Raw genomic sequence first — 19,938 nt, forward strand, 5'->3', positions numbered from 1 at the left:
TATATATTTAAATCAGTTCCCTATATATTTTGGATATTAGACTTCAGCAGAGCAATGTCAGTTAAGTATTTCCCTTTTGCTTTTTAATTACATTGATTTTGTTTGTGTAAACGCTTTCCAATTTTATGCAATCAAAATTGCTTATATTGTCTCCCATAATCCTCTCTCCTGGTTTGGTCAAGAGGTCTTTTCCTATCTATTGCTGTGAAAGGTATCTTCTTTTTTTCTGTTCTAATTTGTTCATGATGTGGTCTTATATGTCTAGGTCATGTATACATTTGGAACTTATTCTGTTTATTGGAACAGTTTGCTTCTAGACCTTGTGAACCTAATCTAATTGATCAACTTTTCTAATTTTTAAGTAGTGTATAATTTGAGATCTGCCCCCACTTTTCTTTCCTTAAAATTTTTTTTCATTATTTCCTGTCAAGTTCTTGACCTTTTGTTCTTCCAGATGATTTTGTTGGTTTTTTTTTTTCCCTCTTCTATTTCTCTAATGTAACTCCTTGACAATTTGAGTGGCATGGCACTGAATAACTAAATTAACTTAACTAGTATGCCTCTTCTTCCACAAAGATGCCAAAACCTTACAATCTCTGTAGTTCTGACATCTTTCCTTTTAAACAAATTTCTTGGGGCATAAACAAATCTCTCATATAATGCCTTTAATTAATTCAAGGAAGTATATCAACCCAGTTCACACAGGTTCTGGTTGATTGGTTCAACCAAGAAGTGTTTTTACCTAACAAAAGTAATTACTTAAAAGTAATATTTAATTATTTATTAAAGTAATTACTTAAAAGGATGATTCTTAAAGAAATGGATAGAAGAATTAGTGAATACCATCCTTTCAATGAAATCTATTAGGTTGAATTTTTAATCTCTATGTGTTAAGTCTTCCATCATGACAAAGAATGTCAAAATATGTTTGTCCTTTTACAAATTTAAGTGTCAGTAGGATTATCATTTGGATCTGCATTCATATGCAGATATGCTTCACTTTTTACTGGCTGACCCCAAGCCTGGAATTATCTTCCTCCTCATTTGTACTTCCTCTATTTCCTTCAAATCCCAGTAAAAATGCCCACTACAAGAAGCCTTTCACTCCCTTCATTCTAGTGCCCTTCCTCTATTGATTATATTCAATTTATTCTGTATGTATCTTTTTAGCACAGTAGTTTTCCTGTTGTTTCTGGACTTGAGAGCTCCTTGAGGGAAGGGACTGAATTTTCCTTTCTTTGAATTCCAGGTTTAGCACAGTGCCTGGCACATGGGCAGATAATTAGTAAATGCTTGTTAATTGACTTGCCAGCTTTCCAAGAAGGCGGGTCTTTCTTCTTGCTCAGTCAGCAGTTCTTAACCATTTTCTGTGTTATAAACTCCTCTGGCAATCCAGTGAAGCCTATGAACCCTTTCTCAGAGTAATATTTTTAAATGCATAAAATAAAATACATACAAAGGAAAGCAATTATACTTAAATCACATTACAAAAATTGTTTTAAATCATGTACTTCTTTGGAAGTCTGGTGAAGCCTATAGATCATTTCTCTGAAAAAATATTTTTAAATACAATAAATCAAAATACATGGAATTACAAAGGAAACCAATTACACTAAAATTACATTTTAAAAATTAATGGACTCCTTTGGCAGTTTGGTGAAGCCTACAGATCCCTCTCTGAATAACGTTTTTAAATGTATAAAATCAAATACAAAGGAAACGAATTATACTGAAATAATATTAAATATATATTTTTAAATTCATGGACCACCCCTCCCCCCAAGTCTGGTGAAGCCTACCTTTGAATAACGTTCATAAATGCATAAAATCAAATACATAAGATTACAAAGGGAATCAATTAAATAATTTAATTTGAAATGTGTTCACGGATTCCAGGTTAAGAACCCCTGTTCTACCGGCTGTCTAGACACTCCAGGTCTTTATTTAACAATAACAATGTTATTGAGATTTAAGTGGACAGAGGATTTCGTTTTCTAATGTTTCCTCTGGGGAGGAAAGGCAATGATGGTAATTCCGCAGACTTCATCTCCAAAGCCCCCAGCGGGTGACAATCAGAGACGGGGGTCAAAAGTGGTAAGCAAAGCATGTCGTGGAGAGGGAGGCCGCGGGGCATCCAGGAACCAGTCTCCAGAAGAGAGGAGCAGAGCTGGCATTGGCGTAGGAGCAGCATCTTCAGACTGCACCTATGCATCCTCCACCTCTAGTCGTCAGGAAGAATAAGAGGGGGAGGGAGAGGGAGAGGGAGAACGCGAAGGATGGGGCACTGCGCACTTCGTCTCCTTCTGGTTATAAGCCCAGCTCCCCGCCCCACGCAAAGGGCGCTAGCCGAACTGCCGCAACCCGGGAACAGCAGCCTCGCCGCCTGCCAGACTTCCCCTCCCTTCCAGTGCGAACTCCACAGTCCAAGCCCCACCCCCCGGACGCCAACAAGGGGCGGACCAAGAGGCAGACAAGTACAGGTTGCTGTCGGAAGTCCCCCACAAGTTCCCCTTCCGCTCTATAAACCACTTCCGGTTTGGTTCGCCAACATGGAGGCTGAGGCCTCTTGGGCGAACGGCTTCTGATCGGCGGCGGTGCAACTTTCTTTTCCCCGCCTTCTTTTCCCCCCACCCCGTCCCCTTTCCGGCACTAGGGCTCGCTGAATGGGGTCGGGGCTCCGCGCCGTTCTCCCCGGTCCCCGTTTGGTTGTGGTGCAACGTTAGGTAGAGGCGGGCGACAGGCCGAGCCGAGGCGGCTGCGGCTGCGCTAGCCCCGGGTTCCGAGCGGCGGCGGCGGCGGCGGCGGCGGCGGCAGGCGGGGGAGGGAGGCGGGTCTCCCAAGCTGCGTTCTACGGCGCCGCTGCGGGTGAGCCGCCCCCGCGCCTCCCCCCTCGAGCTGCCATGGCCCCGGTGCAGCTGGAAAGTCACCAGCTGGTCCCGCCTGGAGGCGGCGGCAGCGGCGGGGGCCCCGCGTCCGCTCCCGCGCCTCCCCCACCGGGGGCCGCCGTAGCTGCGGCGGCTGCGGCAGCAGCCAGCCCGGGCTACCGGCTCAGCACCCTCATCGAATTCCTGCTCCACCGGGCCTACGCGGAGCTCATGGTGCTGACAGACCTGTAAGTGCCCCTTTTCCTCGTCCCCCTGTTGTGATACTTGGGCTAGAGCATCCGAGGTAGCCCCAGCGTTTATGCACGCATGGGTTTTTCAGGACCATCACGTTGGGATTTTTCATAGGATACAGCTGAAGCATCTTAAATAGGTGTTTTATTATAGTTGTAGAGAAGCTTGCTCTGAAGTCGTTTTACCCCCACTCCCTTCACAACCCCATAGCCAAGCGCCCCTTGGTCTGTCAAAGGGGCTAGCCTGTCATCTGCCTGGGATGCTCAGGTACATGCAACAAGGTTAGAAATAGGTGTCGTGGTGGTAGGGGGAGGCTTTCTGACTTTTTCCTTTTTTCTTTTAATTAGTTTTAAATTCAGGTAATAAGTATGTTCTTTTACGTACAGTAGCAGTATTTGGTTATTAAACTTAGAAGATTTATTGGTGGAAGGGACTTTGGAGGTAGGTCATTCAATCCAATCCCTCCTTTTTCTCTCTGGGAAGCTCAGATACATATGATTTTCTTTCAGCACCCAAGCTGGGAGAATGGGGCTTCCTTTCTTTTTCTTTCTTTTTTTTTTGAAGTGAGCTTTAAGTTCAGGTAATAAGTATGTTCGTTTACTTGGTGTAGCAGTAAATTATTCAACTTTGAGCTTCATAGATTTACAGCTGGAAGGGACTTTGGAGGCAGGTTATCTCTTTTACAAAGGAGAAATCTGACACTCATTTAAAAGTTAACAGGGGCCTTTAGAAGTAAAATGACTTGCCCAGGACACCACATCTAGTAAGAGTCTGAGGCTGGATTTGAACACATTCCTTCTTGACTGTCCAGGTCCATTTCTGAGCAAGTACTTGTCTGAACTGTACTATGTAAAGAGGTTTGGGGAAAACTTTTTTTTTTTTAACTTTGAGAAGGTTCTTGAAGTTTTCCTAGGTTAGTAGAAGTAAAAGGTGTTAATATTTCACATACTGCAATTTTATAAAGTAGGGAGCTTAAAGTCACCCAACTAATTAAAAAGTAATTTATACTATAATTTGGGAGATACAAACAGATTTCAAAATCGTTGTGTTTTTTCTCTACAGTAAAATTCATCCCTGTAGGACAGATTTTTAAAGCTTGATTTTACATTTGGAGAAATCAACCACATTTTATGTATCTCTAAATTCCTGTAAGGGTTCATGCATGACTCTCTTGTGGATGAGTGGATTATGAATTTTATTCCATGAGGCATGTGTAGGAATTCCTTGAAAGTAAGCGTTGAAATTTCTGATCAGCATAGTCCTTATTGACTTAACCAGAGGAGAATGGCCAGGATTTAGAACAGATGTTACTTTTTAGATGCCTTACAGGATAAAGTGGTTATATTCTTGCTTCTGTCTGACATATTAAGGCCTTCGGCAAAATTATAAAGTAAAAAGTCTTGTTTTCCTGTCTTTTCTTTAACCTTTGTTCTCCTTTTTCCCTTAAACATTTTTTTAATTGACTGTTCAATCATACTTTATTGAGTATTCATCTTTCTTTCTGTTACCTTTACCACCATCTACATTTTATCTGTTTTATCAAATCAGGTAACATACTGGGTTCTGGGAAGTCAAAGTTACCTGACATGTATGGACCCTGGGGAAGTTATGTTACTTCCCAGATATCTTTTCCCAGATTGTAGTGAAATTACAGATCTAGACTGAAAAAAGAATCTCAAATTGTGGAATGAAAAGTTTTGCCTCATATAAAGAAATTTTAGGTATCTGTCATCCAGTTATATAATCTATTCATAAGGCCATTTCTAAATATCAGACTAATATAGAACTTTTAAAGTGTATGGATTTGGGATAAAGGGTCAGAAGGGATTGTTCATAGGCTTCATCTGAGGAAGAGAACAGTGAATGAATTTGGTAGATCTGCTGACACAAGAATGTATCTTCATCTTGTATAGTAGAAAGAACATTGAATTTGGAATCAGAAGACCTTTGTTTGAATCCCAGTTTAGTTTTGTTTACTACTTATGTGACCTTTGGCAAGTCACTTAACTTCTTTGGGCTTCAATGTTTTCATCTATAAAATGGTTTCTTTTGTACATTTGAGCCCTGAAGCTGCTTAAGTCACTGATTTGACTTTCTGGACTCTTTCCTTTCCTTATCTTCTTGCCAGAGCCCTTCTGAACTCTTCCTTTTCTCTACATATCCTTCATAATCACATTTAAATGTTTCAACAGATCTGTGATGTCAGTATAGTCTTTCTCCTAACATAAATTGCATTTACTCCTTATCATGGCAGATGGCTCTGTAAATTGTATGACTGAAAGACATTACCTGTTGGCCAATCTTCTGGTGATAAGTTCTCCACATTTAATTAGGTTAGTCCTAAAAAGAAAATTTCTCACTTGGCTCTGCTTGAGCTTCATAGAACCTGCCAGAGCTTTTGCTCAGCCAGTGTAGTTGTTAAGGACCCAGAGATGGCACCATAGTACATAAAACTTGGAGTGGCCTTTGTTAGAAGAATTAATTATATACTATCAATAAATGATCTCATTTGATTCTCAAAACATCCTGTGATCCAGACCTGCCAAATATTCTCTATTTAATAGATTTAACTCTTAAGCCTTAGATAGGTTAAGTGACTTGTGTAAAGCCATATGGATAGTCAGTAGTATAGTCAGAACTTAAACCCATGTCTTTTAACTTAAACACAGAGAATTTGAGTTAGAAGGACCTTAGAAGTTGTCTAATCTAGTATCTGCCTAAACAGAATTCTCCATAATATCTCTCAAAAGTGGCTATGCCGTTCCCACTTAAAGATGTTCAGCAATAGGTAACCTACTATTTTCAAGACTCTTAATTATTAGGAAAATTTTCTTTAAATTCTGCTAAAATCTGCCCTTGCAGCCTCTCTCTACTGGTTACTGTGTAATTCTGTCTTCTGGGGAAAGGCAGAATGTCTAATCTTTTCCAAATGATAATTCTTAAACTTTGATACCTAGCATATGTCACTTACCCTTCTTTAAATTAAACCTCCCTATTTTTTGAACTGTTTTGATCCTCATTTTTAGTTTCTTTTCCCTCACTGTTGTGATTACCCCCTTCTTATGAACTCCACATTGTTAATGTACTTCCTAAAATGACTGGACACAGTTCTCCATATGTGATCTGACCAGGGCAAAATATGATCATTACTTTATTCTAGACAATAAGCCCATCTTAATAGAGCCTAAGATTATGTCAGTAGAAACCTGACTTCCTCTGGAAGACTCCACATCCTTGACCACTCTTTCCTTGTACCAAAGTTCTGTCACACAAAGGATTCAGGAATAATTTTTATTCTCTTGTTCCTCAATATTACTTCCAAACTGTTCTCTCTGCCCTTATCTTTCAGTTGCCTCTCCCTGTTTTTTAGGTGTTCATTTCACCTTTTCTTATCTGATCTAAATTTTGGTCAAAGCCATCTACTAAGAGTTTATTATGGGGGCGGCAGGGTAGCTCAGTGGATTGAGAGCCAGGCCTAGAGATGGGAGGTCCTGGGTTCAAATTTGACCTCAGACACTTCCCAGCTGTGTGGCCCTGGGCAAGTCACTTGACCCCCATTGCCTAGCCCTTACCACTCTTCTGCCTTGGAACCAATACACAGTATTGATTCCAAGATGGAAGGTGAGGTTAAAAAAAAAAAGTTTATATTACCCCTCCTTTCTCAAGTAATTCAGAACCTGGTTCTCAATTTTCTTCATGCTAACCCCTGTCCTCACACTCAGGGATTATAGCATAAGAAACTACAGATGTTCCTTAAAATACTTTGGCCTCCCAGTTCACCAATTTCTTCAACTCTTATAATCTTACTATAAGTTTACTATACCACAGTCATCCTAGCTCTCATCTAATCCATAATTATTCTATTGGCTAGAATTTTGAAATTTACTTCTCTGATCGTAATAATTCTTGTTCCATCTGTCCCATCTTACTCTTCCTAAAACCTAATCTTGGATCTCAACATGACCTCCAGCCTCTCATTCTGCCTTTTCTTCCAGTCACTTTAACTTTGACCTTACATTTTTTCCTTCACAGTCTAGATAACCATTTTAATTGTGTGCTGCCTACTACTTTTGAATTCCTTTCCCTTTTGCTCTGCCTCCACTTATATCTTTTCTAAACCCAATCTTCTCTTGTGCTGCTGGATGCCACCAGAGGAAATTCATATCATCTCCTACAATTTTATGTTATCTAGTTCCACCTGGACTCTTGGTCTTTCTTATTCTTCCCTGAGTATATCTTGCAGAGGCTATTCCAAACTTTCTTTTCTCTGCTTAAGCTCCTCATACCCTCCCTTCTTCCCACTCTACCTCAGCAGGAGACCTTATCACCTACTTTACTGAGAAAATCAAGACCATCTCTCTCCCTCTTTTTTGAAAATAACCTTATACCATTTACCTACCCCCAGGTCTATGGAACCCTGCCTGTGTTTCATGATTAAAACACATAATGATTTAGAGTGTCTCATAACCATCAATTCTTTCAGTGCTAAGATGGAATTCAACCTAGTCTGATGACTCTTTGAGGGTAGCTCAATGGTCCCTAACTAGCTCAATCCCCATCTACTGGGTCATATTGCTTCTCATCTCACCTTAAGACTCCACTGTCTGGAACTTCGAACTCATTTTTTCTATGTACCTGGCTCTTCCTGTATCACCATTTTCTAGTTCTTCCCCATCTCATTCTTGCAATGTGGTAAACATTGAGTAATTCTGGGACAGAACATCCCACAACCATGAAGCATTGAAATTCTATTTCCCTCAGCCTTTGGGCACCTAGGACTTTCTGGAATGTGTGCATGTGGTAGGTGAGCAGTTAAACAGTATAGAGTATTGAGACATGCTAGTCTGAGTCTATCAGATGAGTGACCAAGTATGTTTGGAAATACCAGAGAGTCTCAATCCTAGAAATTGCGGAGAAGGGAATAGTAAAGAGTGAAAGAAATCTATTATTGGATCATCAAATGCAAGATTTAGATTGCCTGTGGCTTTATCAGATAGGGATTAAACTATACATGAGGTAGAAAGGGGCAACCCTTGCTGATTATAAATACTAGAGAGCTACCAAGAAAAGCTTACCAAGTTTTATTTGTGTATAAATAGTTCTAATTACAGTAATTTGTCAGTTGCTTTATGACTAATCACTATGGAATTAAATTGTTTTGCAACTATGTATTATTGATTGTCTGCCTCTAATTTTATTACAAGAATAAAGTATATTAGAAGAATAAAATTTAAGCCTTTCTCCTTTTGTACATGAGGTTTAAAATAATCTGTTCACAAAATGAATCTATTCAAAAGTTTTGGAAAATTAGAGATACCAAAACCTTTTCCCAATGAGTATATTTGTAGTTCCCTTGATGAGGTTAGTTCTTGTTCGTATGGGCCTCTGGTTTCTGAACCTATGAGCCACTTTGGTGTTAAAAGAAATGTCATGTTTAGTAGAACTTGTACCACAATGCCTGGCACACAATAGGTGTGTTTAGAAAATGCCTCTTAATTGATTAGCATAAGATTGGTATATATTTTTACTTGGTTTCATACTTTTAAAAATACTTTTATTGTTTGCAGTTTTATGTCTTTAAAAATAAAAACAGTTACTAGCAAAATTGAATTTTGTAGTCTATAATGATAGATAGTATATTGATTTTTTTAAACTAACAATAATAGTATGCAATGCTACAATTAAAATAGTGTAATGTTTTTATTCATATTCTATATATAACTAAGATTTTTTTTTCCCCCTTAGACTGCCAAGGAAGTCGGATGTGGAAAGGTGAGTTTTAAAGCTATCCTTATCTATATCTTAGCTTAAATTTACCTAGGAATTTGTAGGAATATGTTATATGAAGAGGAAACCTCAGAAGATGAAACTACTAGGTTCTAATGTACTTGGTATAGGTTTAGAACTTTCACTTTTAACAAATATTTATTGAGTACCTATAAAATGTTAGAATCTGGAGTGTGCAAAGATGTGGTACATCCTGGTCACCTTTGTGGAATTGTCCATCACTGTTGAATATGCATCATTTCCTTTATAGTCTTGTTATTAGATGTATTAGTGGGTTGACATCTGCTCATTTCTGTGGTTGCTCAACAGAAAACTTGATTCTTGTGAAAGAATAAACAAAGAGATGGACATAAAGCATTAACTCATGGTCCATTGGTAAAGAATTTAAAATAAATTAGTCCATTTAAAAATATTATTGGATTTAGGTCATAGAATAGTATACTGTGAGAGAGAGTTTAATAAGAGACTTTAGTGCCTTCTAAAGGCCCTTTCTCTGAAGCACTTGTTGAATTTTTTGATAGAAGACTTTGGAAAGGCACAGTTTTAATAAGTTCTCTAGGGTGGCTGTTTTTCTGGCATGTTTTATGGCTCTAGAAAGCCTTTTCATGTCCTGTCCCTTACTTACATTGACTGTCACTTCTGGTCCTTTTTGTGCCTAAAACTGCTCTTCAGACTCTGAAATGACAGAGAAAGAACTTGCTGACTTTTATTTTTACTTGTATGCAAGTTGTATCCTTTAGTAGACTGTAAACTCCTTGAAGGATAGAGGCTCTTTCCAGATCCACTGAATTTCAAAATGTGGAGCCTCAGCAGCCTTCTTGTATAACTCACACCTGAAAGGAATGTCCACTGTACCTCACAAGTGGCCATCCAGCTTCTTTTTAGTATTTGTGTATCTCTTAACACAATAGATGCTATTTCAGTCTTTCTTGAATTGAATTTTTAAATTTAAGATTAGTGACTTTGTTTATAGAGGTACTGTCAGGGTTATATTTTGCTCATTTCCTAGGAATTCCCTGTGATCAGGTGTTATCATAAGCAGGTTGTTTTAGAGATCTTCTTTTGTAATAGTGAGATGTAATTGTCACAAATTATGTCTGTGTCCTTTCATTGGTGCCCAGCAGGAAAAATAACTTATTGTTTCTGTTAGACCCCAAGGAGCTAGGCTTGGCATAGTCAGAAAAGGCTAGATGGTAGAAAGGTACGGTAATATTATATTATGAAGGGCTTTGAATGCCAAGCAAAAGAGTTTTAACTTAACTTAGAAAAAAGGGTTTTTCAGTAGCTCTGTTGTAGTCTGACAGTGGTAGGATGAAGATAGATTTAGGAAGTCTCAAAGTAGTTTACATGAGTGATGTATAATAAAGGTCCTTCTTTTCCAAGACTCAGGGAATATAAGTAGAAATGAAAGGAGTAATAATACTATAGAAGTAGAATCAGGATGTCTTAACTAAAACATTTCTTTTACACTACTGGGAAACTTTTAGACATTGGCTGGCATCTTGTGCAGAGTCCTTTATAAAATTTTAATGAGTTGATAGGAAATCCAAGATGATTAGTTCCCTATATTAAATGGATTTGGATTGATTGACAGTGATAAGTAAGTTAATTCATTTCTGGATGCCTTGAATGAATATTAATGGACAAGGTCATGAGAGCCAATTTAGTTGGCAAGTACATGTAGTTGGGAAAATAATGTAATGCCTAGAAACTTCTTGAATGGTTTGATCATGCAGATTATTCATTCAGCTCTTCCCATTCCCATTTCATTATAACAAGATGTGAACCTAAGTAAACAAACATTCCTTTTATGGAATTGAATTTACTTTTGTCACATATCTTCAGGAAATCTCTAAATGACCCTTAGAAGAAGACTTTAAGTAATAAAATGATTTTTTTTAAGGATCTTAAAATTAAGGCCCCTTCTCTTTTGTAGTCTTTTTATATAGAACTTTACTTTTAAATATTTAGAAGCTCTACTGAATACAGAGAAGAATTGGGATGGACAGGGACCATCCTTTTCAATAAAATACTTTCCTTCACCCCTGAATCCTTAAGCCTTGAAAGAGAATCATGAAACAGAACTTGATTTCTCTACTTCTCTATTTATCTGCCTACAGAATTTATAGATTTTAGTCCATAACTGTTCAATAGATACAATCTGCTGTGTCTCATAAATTGATAGGTTGGTTATCATGATATAATCTATTGACGCAATTCAATAAATATTTATTAAGTACCTACTCAGTTTCAGGAACTGTGGTGGACACTGAGAATATAATTAATAAAAAGAAATACAGGCTCTGTTCTCGGGGCTTGCTGACATCATATCTGTATGAATGTACTGCTGTGGATACCTCAGGGTTCTTGCTGGGTAGTTCTCTCTCTATATTCAGTCTTACCAGATCTCATGGGTTCAATTTCTATATAACTCCCAAACTTACATACACTACCCTCGTTGCTTTTTTAAGTTGCCGTATTCTTCCATTTTTTTTTTTTAGGCAATGGGGGTTAAGTGACATGTCCAGGGTCATACAGCTAGGAAGTCTTTTGAGATCAGCTTTGAATCCAGGATCTCCCAGCTCTGGGCCTGACTCTCAATACATTGAGCCCCCAGCTGCCCCCTATTCTTCCATTTCTACCTGTATAACCTCTGTAGCAAACTCCCTTTCTCTGCTCACTCAGCTGCCACCTTAGTTCAGATCTTCATTACCTCTTACTTATAATATTGCAATCATCTCTTAATTGGTCTTCCCCTCTTCAAACTATCTTCCATGTAGCTGCCAAAATGATTGGTTTCATCCCCACCCCATTCAGCAACCTCCATTGATTCCCTGTCAACTCCAGAATCAGATACTTCTGTTTGACATTCAAAGTCTTCACAACCTAGCCCCACTTTCCTGAAAAGTCCTGTTATACGTTTGTTAATCCTCTTCATGCACTCTAAGGTCCAGCCCAACTGACTTTTTTGTTGTTTTTCATATATGTCACACTACTGCCCATCTCCATTGCTTTGCATGGGATGTCCCTCAGGTCTAGAATGTATTCTTTCACTTCATCTCTTCCTTGGTTCCCTCAAGACTCAGCTCAAATGCTACCTTCTACAAGAGACCTTTCCTTATTCTTTCCTCATGCTAGTAATTTTCCTTTAATGTTGCCTTGGGTCTATTTTTTGCATGTTTTACATATGCTTATATGTGTATATATTTGTCTAGGTTAAGGTCTCTTTGTCTTTGTAATTCCCATGGCATAGTACATATAAATGCTTGCTTGATTGAATTCTTTACTTTTAATGACCCACGTTTTGAAAAGGTTATATATAAAATCTGCATTTTTAGACATGGGGTGGGCCTTTGTTTAGCTGAATTAAACTACAGAGATTTTTTTTTAGTGTGTTTTATTTTTTAGCAAAAATCTGTATAAAAACAAAGATGAAATAATTCAATTCTTTAAAATAATCTTTTTGAATTTCTTATTGTATTACTGTATGGTAGAAATTGAACTTCCTGAGGTATGATTGTTCTTATAGAAATATTGAAATTATAACAGCATGTAGACTTAAACTAAAATAATCGCTTATAACCTTTTTGTGAAAGAATTATTTTTTGTTATAGTTTTCAGTTAGTATGGTAAGCTTTTCCTGTTCACACTCAAACCAAACAAGCTACAAAATATCTTTTCTGTTTTTTTTTTAATTTATTTAGAATTATGCTTTATTTTATAGGAAAATAGAAATCGTGCAGTTTGCTAGCCGGACACGTCAACTCTTTGTTCGATTGTTAGCTTTAGTAAAATGGGCTAATAATGCTGGGAAGGTGGAAAAATGTGCGGTAAGTCTATTTTTCAGAATTTGGTGTATGTTTAACCTAGTTATTAATTTAATTTCTAATTTAAGCTTACATTTCCATCTGCTAATTAGTTGCAAGAAGCTACATAATTACTTGAATAACTTTTCTGTATCATAACATTTAATGCTTTCTAATAGAATTTTAATCATTGTATATACATGTTTCATCACTTAAAAACATGTCTCATTTCTACACTAGTAGTGAGTGTTATGAATGTTTGCATTTTGGGTTGAGGTTTGTCCTGTATTTAGAGACTAAAAAGTAATATGATTTGAGGGGCGAGAAGTTCTAAAAAATTAATTTCCAACCCCTTGGTTGTCATAAGGGAACATCTGATTACTTAAATGAATTGAAATTTCTGCCCAGGTAGATTCAGTCTACCAAAAAAGATTATCATTCTCTCCCTACCCCTGAAATGTGACCCTGAAGTCATTTTCAGTACTATTTGAGAAATCTTGGAGAATTAATAAGAATTGCCAGAAGCATAGGCATAGACCAGTGGTTCTCAACCTTTCTAATGCCGTGACCCCACAATACAGTTCCTCATGTTGCAGTTATTTTGGTGGCCACTTCAAAACTGTAATTTTGCTACAGTTAAGATTCTGAATGTAAATACCTGATATGCATTACCTGATATCTCATTGCTATAAATTGAGAGGTTGAGAACCGCTGGCATAGACTATTATTGTCCTGGTTTCCAGAAATTTTAGGTAAATGAGCATGATGTTGAACCCCAGTTAAATTTTAGAATGAACTATTAAATATGTTTATGAGCACTTAGAAAAGAAAATAGGGCCAGTCAAGCATGGGTTCTCTTAAGGAACAAATAATGCCAAACAATTAAGAAATCATGCCAGCAAAACTCATCTTGAGTTAAGAAAGAAATTTATCAAAAATGTCTTATTTTACCCCTCTAAATATGGAGAAATGTGGAATAACTAATAACTAGTTAGGCCTTTTTGCAGCTGGTTGAAAATAAAAAATATTGAATAATTAATAGGGTCTCCCTGGAGAGAAGCCTATTGTACTTGGGGTATCATAGAATTCTGAACAAATCAATATTCTTATTATTTACTTGGAAGTGTAGAACACATGCTAATTATATTTGTGAAGGCCCCAAAGCAGGAAAAAGTAACTGATCTGATGAATGATCAAGATTTAAAATGTTGATGAACTAGAATGCTAGGTCAAAACTAACAAGGGTAAATATAAAGGTCCATAATCCAGTCTTTTAAACATAATTTGCAATAAGTTGAAAGAGAATAATTGATTTAACAATAATTTTCATGGGGAAAAAAGAGCCCGTTATCCCTTCCTACTCAGTAAATTCCAATGAGTCTCTGTTGCCTTCAGGAGCAAATACAAAATCTTCTGTTTGACATTCAAAGACCTTCATCCCCTAGCCTCCTTCTACCTTCCCTTCTTACATTTTACTCCTTTCCAGGTTGATCTCTTATACAAGTAACACTGTCCCTTTGGTTGTTTTAGGGGAAAAAACTCTGAATGTTTTTTTCTGTCTGTTACCTATTCCTGGTACACTTCCTCCACCTCCATGCTCTGATTACTTACTTCTGTACCTTATTTTAAGTCTCAACTAAAAATCCCTTTTTATAGAAAGGAATCTAATACAGAAAGAGTTCTCTAACCCCTCCAAATTCCAGCATGCTCTCTCTCTCAATTAATTGTCACCTATTTATCCTGTATATTGCTAGGTTTTGTTTATATTTGTTTGCTTGTTGTCTCTCCCCCATTAGATTGCAAGTTCCATAAGGGTAGGGATTGTCTTTTGCATTCCTAGTGCTTAGCATGGTGCCTGGCATATAGTAGGTACTTAATAAATAACCTAGCTCTCTAGGGTTTATGTTTATACTATGCTAGGTATAGTATAATAGCTGGAGACTTAATAAATGATCTTTCTACTGGTTAGACCACAAAGCAATGGACTAGAAGACTCAAGAGTTGGATTCTAGTTCTGACCTTGCCAGCTACTAGCTATGTGGTCATGAGCAAATCATGTAAGCGCTATGATCCTTGGTCTTTTTAGCCTCTAGAAGAGGCTAAATAACACGGAAATGCTTTTAAAACTGTAAAATATTAAATGAATTAAGAGTGGTAACATCTATAACTGGACTCCAGTTCAAGAATTAATTCAAAAGTACAATTACTAGAAAGGGAAGCTAGGTGGAAAGGTAATGGAACCAGAGGGCAAGTAGGTGGCTAAGTGGATTGAAAGCCAGGTGTAGAGATGAGAGGTCCTAGGTTCAAATTTGACCTGACTAGCAGGATAACCCTGGGCAGGTCAGTTAACCCCATTGCCTAGCCTTTACCACACTTCTTCCTTGGAACCAATACTACATATGAATTCTAGGATGGAAGGTAAGGATTTTAAAAAATAGTGGAACAACTGTATTTGAGATGAGTTTGAAGTAATTGGAGAAAAAAGAGAGATGATAGTGTTAGGGTTTTATGCTGAAGAAGTGATAAGATTTCAAAGTATTTCAATGGATAGCAACTGTGAAAAAAGGAAGATTTGGGCTCAGCATCTTAACAGGTCTTAACAGTGGAATACAAGGTTCCTTACAAAGCCACCGTTCATCATCACTAAGTTTAAATAGAAGCTAGATGACTCTTTATTAGGAAAGATGTAGAAGGAATTCCTTAATTCATAAACTCCAAGTTGGAAGTGATCTTACTTGCCATTTGACTAAACGTCTCATCAACCATCCCAACTTGGCAATTTTGTAAGCTCTTTTAATAGCTCTGTGATTCATGAGTTCAAGTCCCAACTCTTCTCCTATATTAGCTATGTTACTCCCAGCAAGACATTTAGCTTCTCAGTACCCTAGGCCATTCTTAAGACTAGAGGCTCCAGAAAAGGTAACAATCTGGATTGCTAGAGGAAGTTCCTTACCAAGAGCTTTCCAGACTAATAAGAACCATAGGTGAAGTTAAAAAAGTGTATATGTGGGGGCAGCTGGGTGGCTCAGTGGATTGAGACCCAGGCCTAGACACAGGAGGTCCTGGGTTCAAATATGGCTTAGACATTTCCTAGCTATGTGACCCTGGGCAAGTCACTTAACTACTTAACTCCCATTGCCTAGCCCTTCTGCTGCCCCCACCCTTCCCCCATTGCTCTTCTGCCTTGGAGCCAATACACAGTATTGACTCTTAAGATGGAAGGTAAGGGTTAAAAAAAAAAGTGTATGTTTTAGCATATATTTTTATCCGTTTTTGGTTTGTGAGAATAAAAGGTACTAAATTTTATTTAGCATTTTTAACATAAAGATTACTTTCACTGTATTTTTAGTTAAGGAAGCAAAACCAAATGGGAAAGATTTTGAAAGGATAAGATAGTGTTAAATGAACTTTCTAGTAACTTTTTCCTTCTTTGTCCTTAAATTTTGTTGCATTTAATTTCAAGTTTTCATTCTATTTTTAACTTATGAATGAGTAAATGGTATGATGTTTTCAAGAAGCGTAACATATTTGTACTTTCCTTTAAAGATGATATCAAGTTTTTTAGATCAACAAGCCATCCTTTTTGTTGATACTGCTGATCGTCTGGCATCGTTGGCTAGAGATGCTTTAGTCCATGCACGTCTGCCCAGTTTTGCTATCCCTTATGCCATTGATGTATTGACCACAGGATCTTACCCACGTCTCCCAACATGCATTAGGGTGAGAGTTTTTCATTGCATTTTTCAGAATATTTTTCTGTAATGTTTATCTTCTAATTGACCACTATAAATACATTTTTTTTAAATGTCAACTTAATTAGAATTCAAATATCAAAAGTACTTTAAAAGTCAGTTATTTTGTATTGGGTTCTTTGGGGAAAGAGGTGAAAAAATCAAACAATGGCCTCAAAAACAGATTTTTTAAAAGTGAAAATGCCATAAACTAATTGTGTCCTTGGTTTCTTTAATGGAATAATCATTTGAAGGTAAAGCTAGTACAATCACTTTGAAGTAATTCCAAGAATAGAATTTCTTGTTTAGGTAAAATTCTACATATTTCTTCATTTAGAGCTTCATTAGAGCACTTCATTAAAGTTCTAAATCTTGAGAGAGGGTGTCACCCTCTGTCAGGCTTAGAGAACCAGCAAAGAAGACCTAGGTTCAAGTCCCTCCTCTTGTCACATACTGGCTGTGTGACCATAGGCAGATCCATTAACCTCCCAGGACCTAACAGGCAATTCTGAGATTCTTAAGCTGCAGAGAAGGTGTTGATCTCCATTTTGGTTAGTTTCCTCACATGAATATTATTACTAATCCAGTTCTTGTCCCTCTCCCTAATGTTAACCCATAAAATGAATGTTGATTCTTGTAGAAAAAAGATTTTTCAAACTAAAACAGTTGGATTTTCTCAGGTACATGTAAAAATTAACTCTTTGTGTCTTTCTAAACATGGCTTTTAATTAACCCTAGGATAAAATCATTCCTCCTGACCCTATTACCAAAACTGAGAAACAGACCACTCTTCATCAGCTGAACCAGATTCTTAGACATCGACTAGTAACTACAGATCTCCCTCCTCAGCTGGCAAATCTTACAGTGGGTATGGATCTGAAGTTTCTCTTAATAATTTTGTTTAAATGGTTTCTTTTTCTCTCCAGCTTGATCTCGAAGTATTTAAAATACCAGCATACTTTTCATGTACCTAAGTACTGTTAAACTGGAAAAAACACAGAACTATTAAATAGTTAGAAAAACCATTTCTTTAATTAAGGAAAGGATTCAGTGTTTTTTTTTTCCAAGGCCTCCACACAGAGCTGCACGCTACACACCCACACAGAGCCCTGAGACTCTGGTTGCTCTGGACACCAACCCCTGGGAGTGTCATGTGCTAGATGACACCTCCAAAGAATAAAAGAATTTGGGAAACATATATCATTTGGGGAACTGAGGGACATGGAAATATGATTGATTGACATTACAGTGGCTACAGGGAAATGGGAGTGTCCAAACTACCCTGACTGGCTTGGGAAAGAAACCATAGCCAGAGGCTAAGGTGTAAGGGAATGGACTTTACCATGGACACTAAAAGGATGGTCCCTGCCCAGGTGTGGATCTTCTTGGGACCTAAGGATATTTAGTATTTGCTTAGCCCCATCTAACTGGGATTATCTTTTACCTTAGGGTCTATTATTCAGTCTGAAACTGGCAGAATCCATGACCTCTCTAGAGGCAAACTCTCGTGGTCTCCAGCTTACAAGCTAACCCTAAAACTTGGGGTTCTCTTAGATTCCAGGTCAAAAGTACAATCTGTAAAACTAAAAACATTAGTTATCTGTTCTAGATTTTACACTTTGAAAGTAATAGAGAATTATGGAGGGCTGGCAAAAGAAAGAGATTGAAGAGACATGAAATTGGAGAAAAAAAGAAATGAGAGCATGGGAGATGCAAGTAGAAAAAGTATTCCTTTTTTCTTGTTTTCCAACAAGAAACAAATACTTACTGAGAACATAAAATTGGGATTAAAGGGGGGAGGGGATAGTAGCATGTTGCTAGGCTGTCAAATAACTTAAGCATTCAAGTGCCTCAGATGTGTCTGCCCCCATGGTGGATGCTGGAGATTGCTAGCAGCCCTCTCCTCAAGGCAGAGGTGACATACATGTGCAGCTAAATATGGAAAGCAGATGCAGGATGACCTGGGAGGGGAATGTACTCAAAACTGGAGTTAAGGGTGGGATGGAAATAGGTTAGGAAAGACCAATAAGGAAGTATTTGAACTGAGTCTTCAAGAAAAACTGTCCTATAGAACATATCACTCATGGAGAGGAAAGGCCAAGATGGATATATGTGTGAGGAACAGTCAAGAGACCAGTTTGACTGACTGTAGAATGCCTAGAAAGGGAGTGATATGGAAAAGCATGGAAAGGTAGGATGGGGACCAGATTAAGGAGAGCTTTGCCAAATAGAGGAGTTTCTATTTAATCTCAGAAGAAATAAGGAGTCACTTGAATTTATCAAGTAGGTGTTAACACGATAAAGATTTGTGTCTGATGGGGTACAACAGAAATAAGTATAATATAAAGTCCTTTTCCATTGATCCTTTCAGTTGAGTTGGGGAGATGAGAGACAAAAGAACATAAAATAATTCATATATGCCTCTTTATATTGTGTTGTCTCTCCCACTGTTCCTTGAGGGCAAGAACTGGTTTTATATTTTTGTCTTTCTATCCCTAGCAGTTGCACCTACATGGCACATAGTAAAAGCTAAATAATTGCTAGTTGCTTGCTTTCTTGCTTGAGACTTTAATATGTGAAAAATGGAAAATTGTGAGCTAAGGACTTGTTATTTTGTTTATTGACCTTAGATAAACTCTTTAATCAAATTTTATATTTATAGAATATGTTCTTTTGTACTAGTCTTGAGGTTTATTTTATATTCTAGACATCTATAATTACTTTCATCACAGAAATGGAAAACTGACATAAAAATGACTAAAAACACACTAAAACTCACTAAAGCCAGCTTTAAATTTAATGTGGAAATATAACTAGAAATATAACTAGGTCAAAAATATAAATAATACTAGAACCAAAATTAATTTCTGTTTTTGTTTCATTTTACCTCTTTACTTCTGGTAGAACAAATTCATTGAGTAGAATTCTTTCTCACATGTCTACTCAGTTTTGTAGTTACAGATTAACTAGTAAATATTGCTTAATACTACTTGAACAACTGGTTTTATCTCTTCATGATCATCGAAAAGCAGAAGCTGGTGACTTCTCACATACACACATACACTTGCTTTAAAAACTATTCCAAATATGTGGCATTAGCTTGATGTTGGAGTCTTTTCAAAGAGACCTAAATGATACTTTAGTTCTTCTTTTACCTAAACTGAAAAAAAAAAAATCTAGTTAGTAACAAGCTAAGAAAAATTCCCTTTTTTTTTCCTTTTACTTCTCTTAAACTGTGGTAAAAACTATCCAGCAAATGGTCGAGTAAAGTTCCGGGTGGAAGGAGAATTTGAAGCTACCTTGACAGTAATGGGAGATGATCCTGATGTTCCCTGGCGTCTTCTCAAATTGGAGATTCTAGTAGAGGATAAAGAAACTGGAGGTAAAACCATATTTGTTGTTTTGTTAAATTATTTAATCATTTTTATCCCTATGTTATGGAAGAGATATCTCTTCTCTGAGTTCATGCAACTGCTTTCAAAATATATTCTTCACAAT

The 19,938-nt window shown here is 37.2% G+C and overlaps 1 protein-coding gene across 1 annotated transcript in view; it reads left to right on the forward strand.

Moving 5' to 3' along the window:
• The first annotated feature begins 2,510 nt into the window (after positions 1–2,510).
• MED14 (mediator complex subunit 14) overlaps positions 2,511–19,938 on the forward strand; it is an 81,350-nt gene continuing 63,922 nt past the window's right edge. Inside the window, exons 1-6 of the mRNA XM_001366663.5 lie at positions 2,511–3,112; positions 8,862–8,888; positions 12,628–12,733; positions 16,256–16,429; positions 17,179–17,308; positions 19,694–19,822. Coding sequence (XP_001366700.1) covers positions 2,901–3,112; positions 8,862–8,888; positions 12,628–12,733; positions 16,256–16,429; positions 17,179–17,308; positions 19,694–19,822 — 778 coding nt within the window. The 5' untranslated portion in view covers positions 2,511–2,900. The remainder of the gene's footprint in view (positions 3,113–8,861; positions 8,889–12,627; positions 12,734–16,255; positions 16,430–17,178; positions 17,309–19,693; positions 19,823–19,938) is intronic.

Source organism: Monodelphis domestica, chromosome 4 (assembly GCF_027887165.1).
Source record: "Monodelphis domestica isolate mMonDom1 chromosome 4, mMonDom1.pri, whole genome shotgun sequence".
Classification (NCBI taxonomy): domain Eukaryota; kingdom Metazoa; phylum Chordata; class Mammalia; order Didelphimorphia; family Didelphidae; genus Monodelphis; species Monodelphis domestica.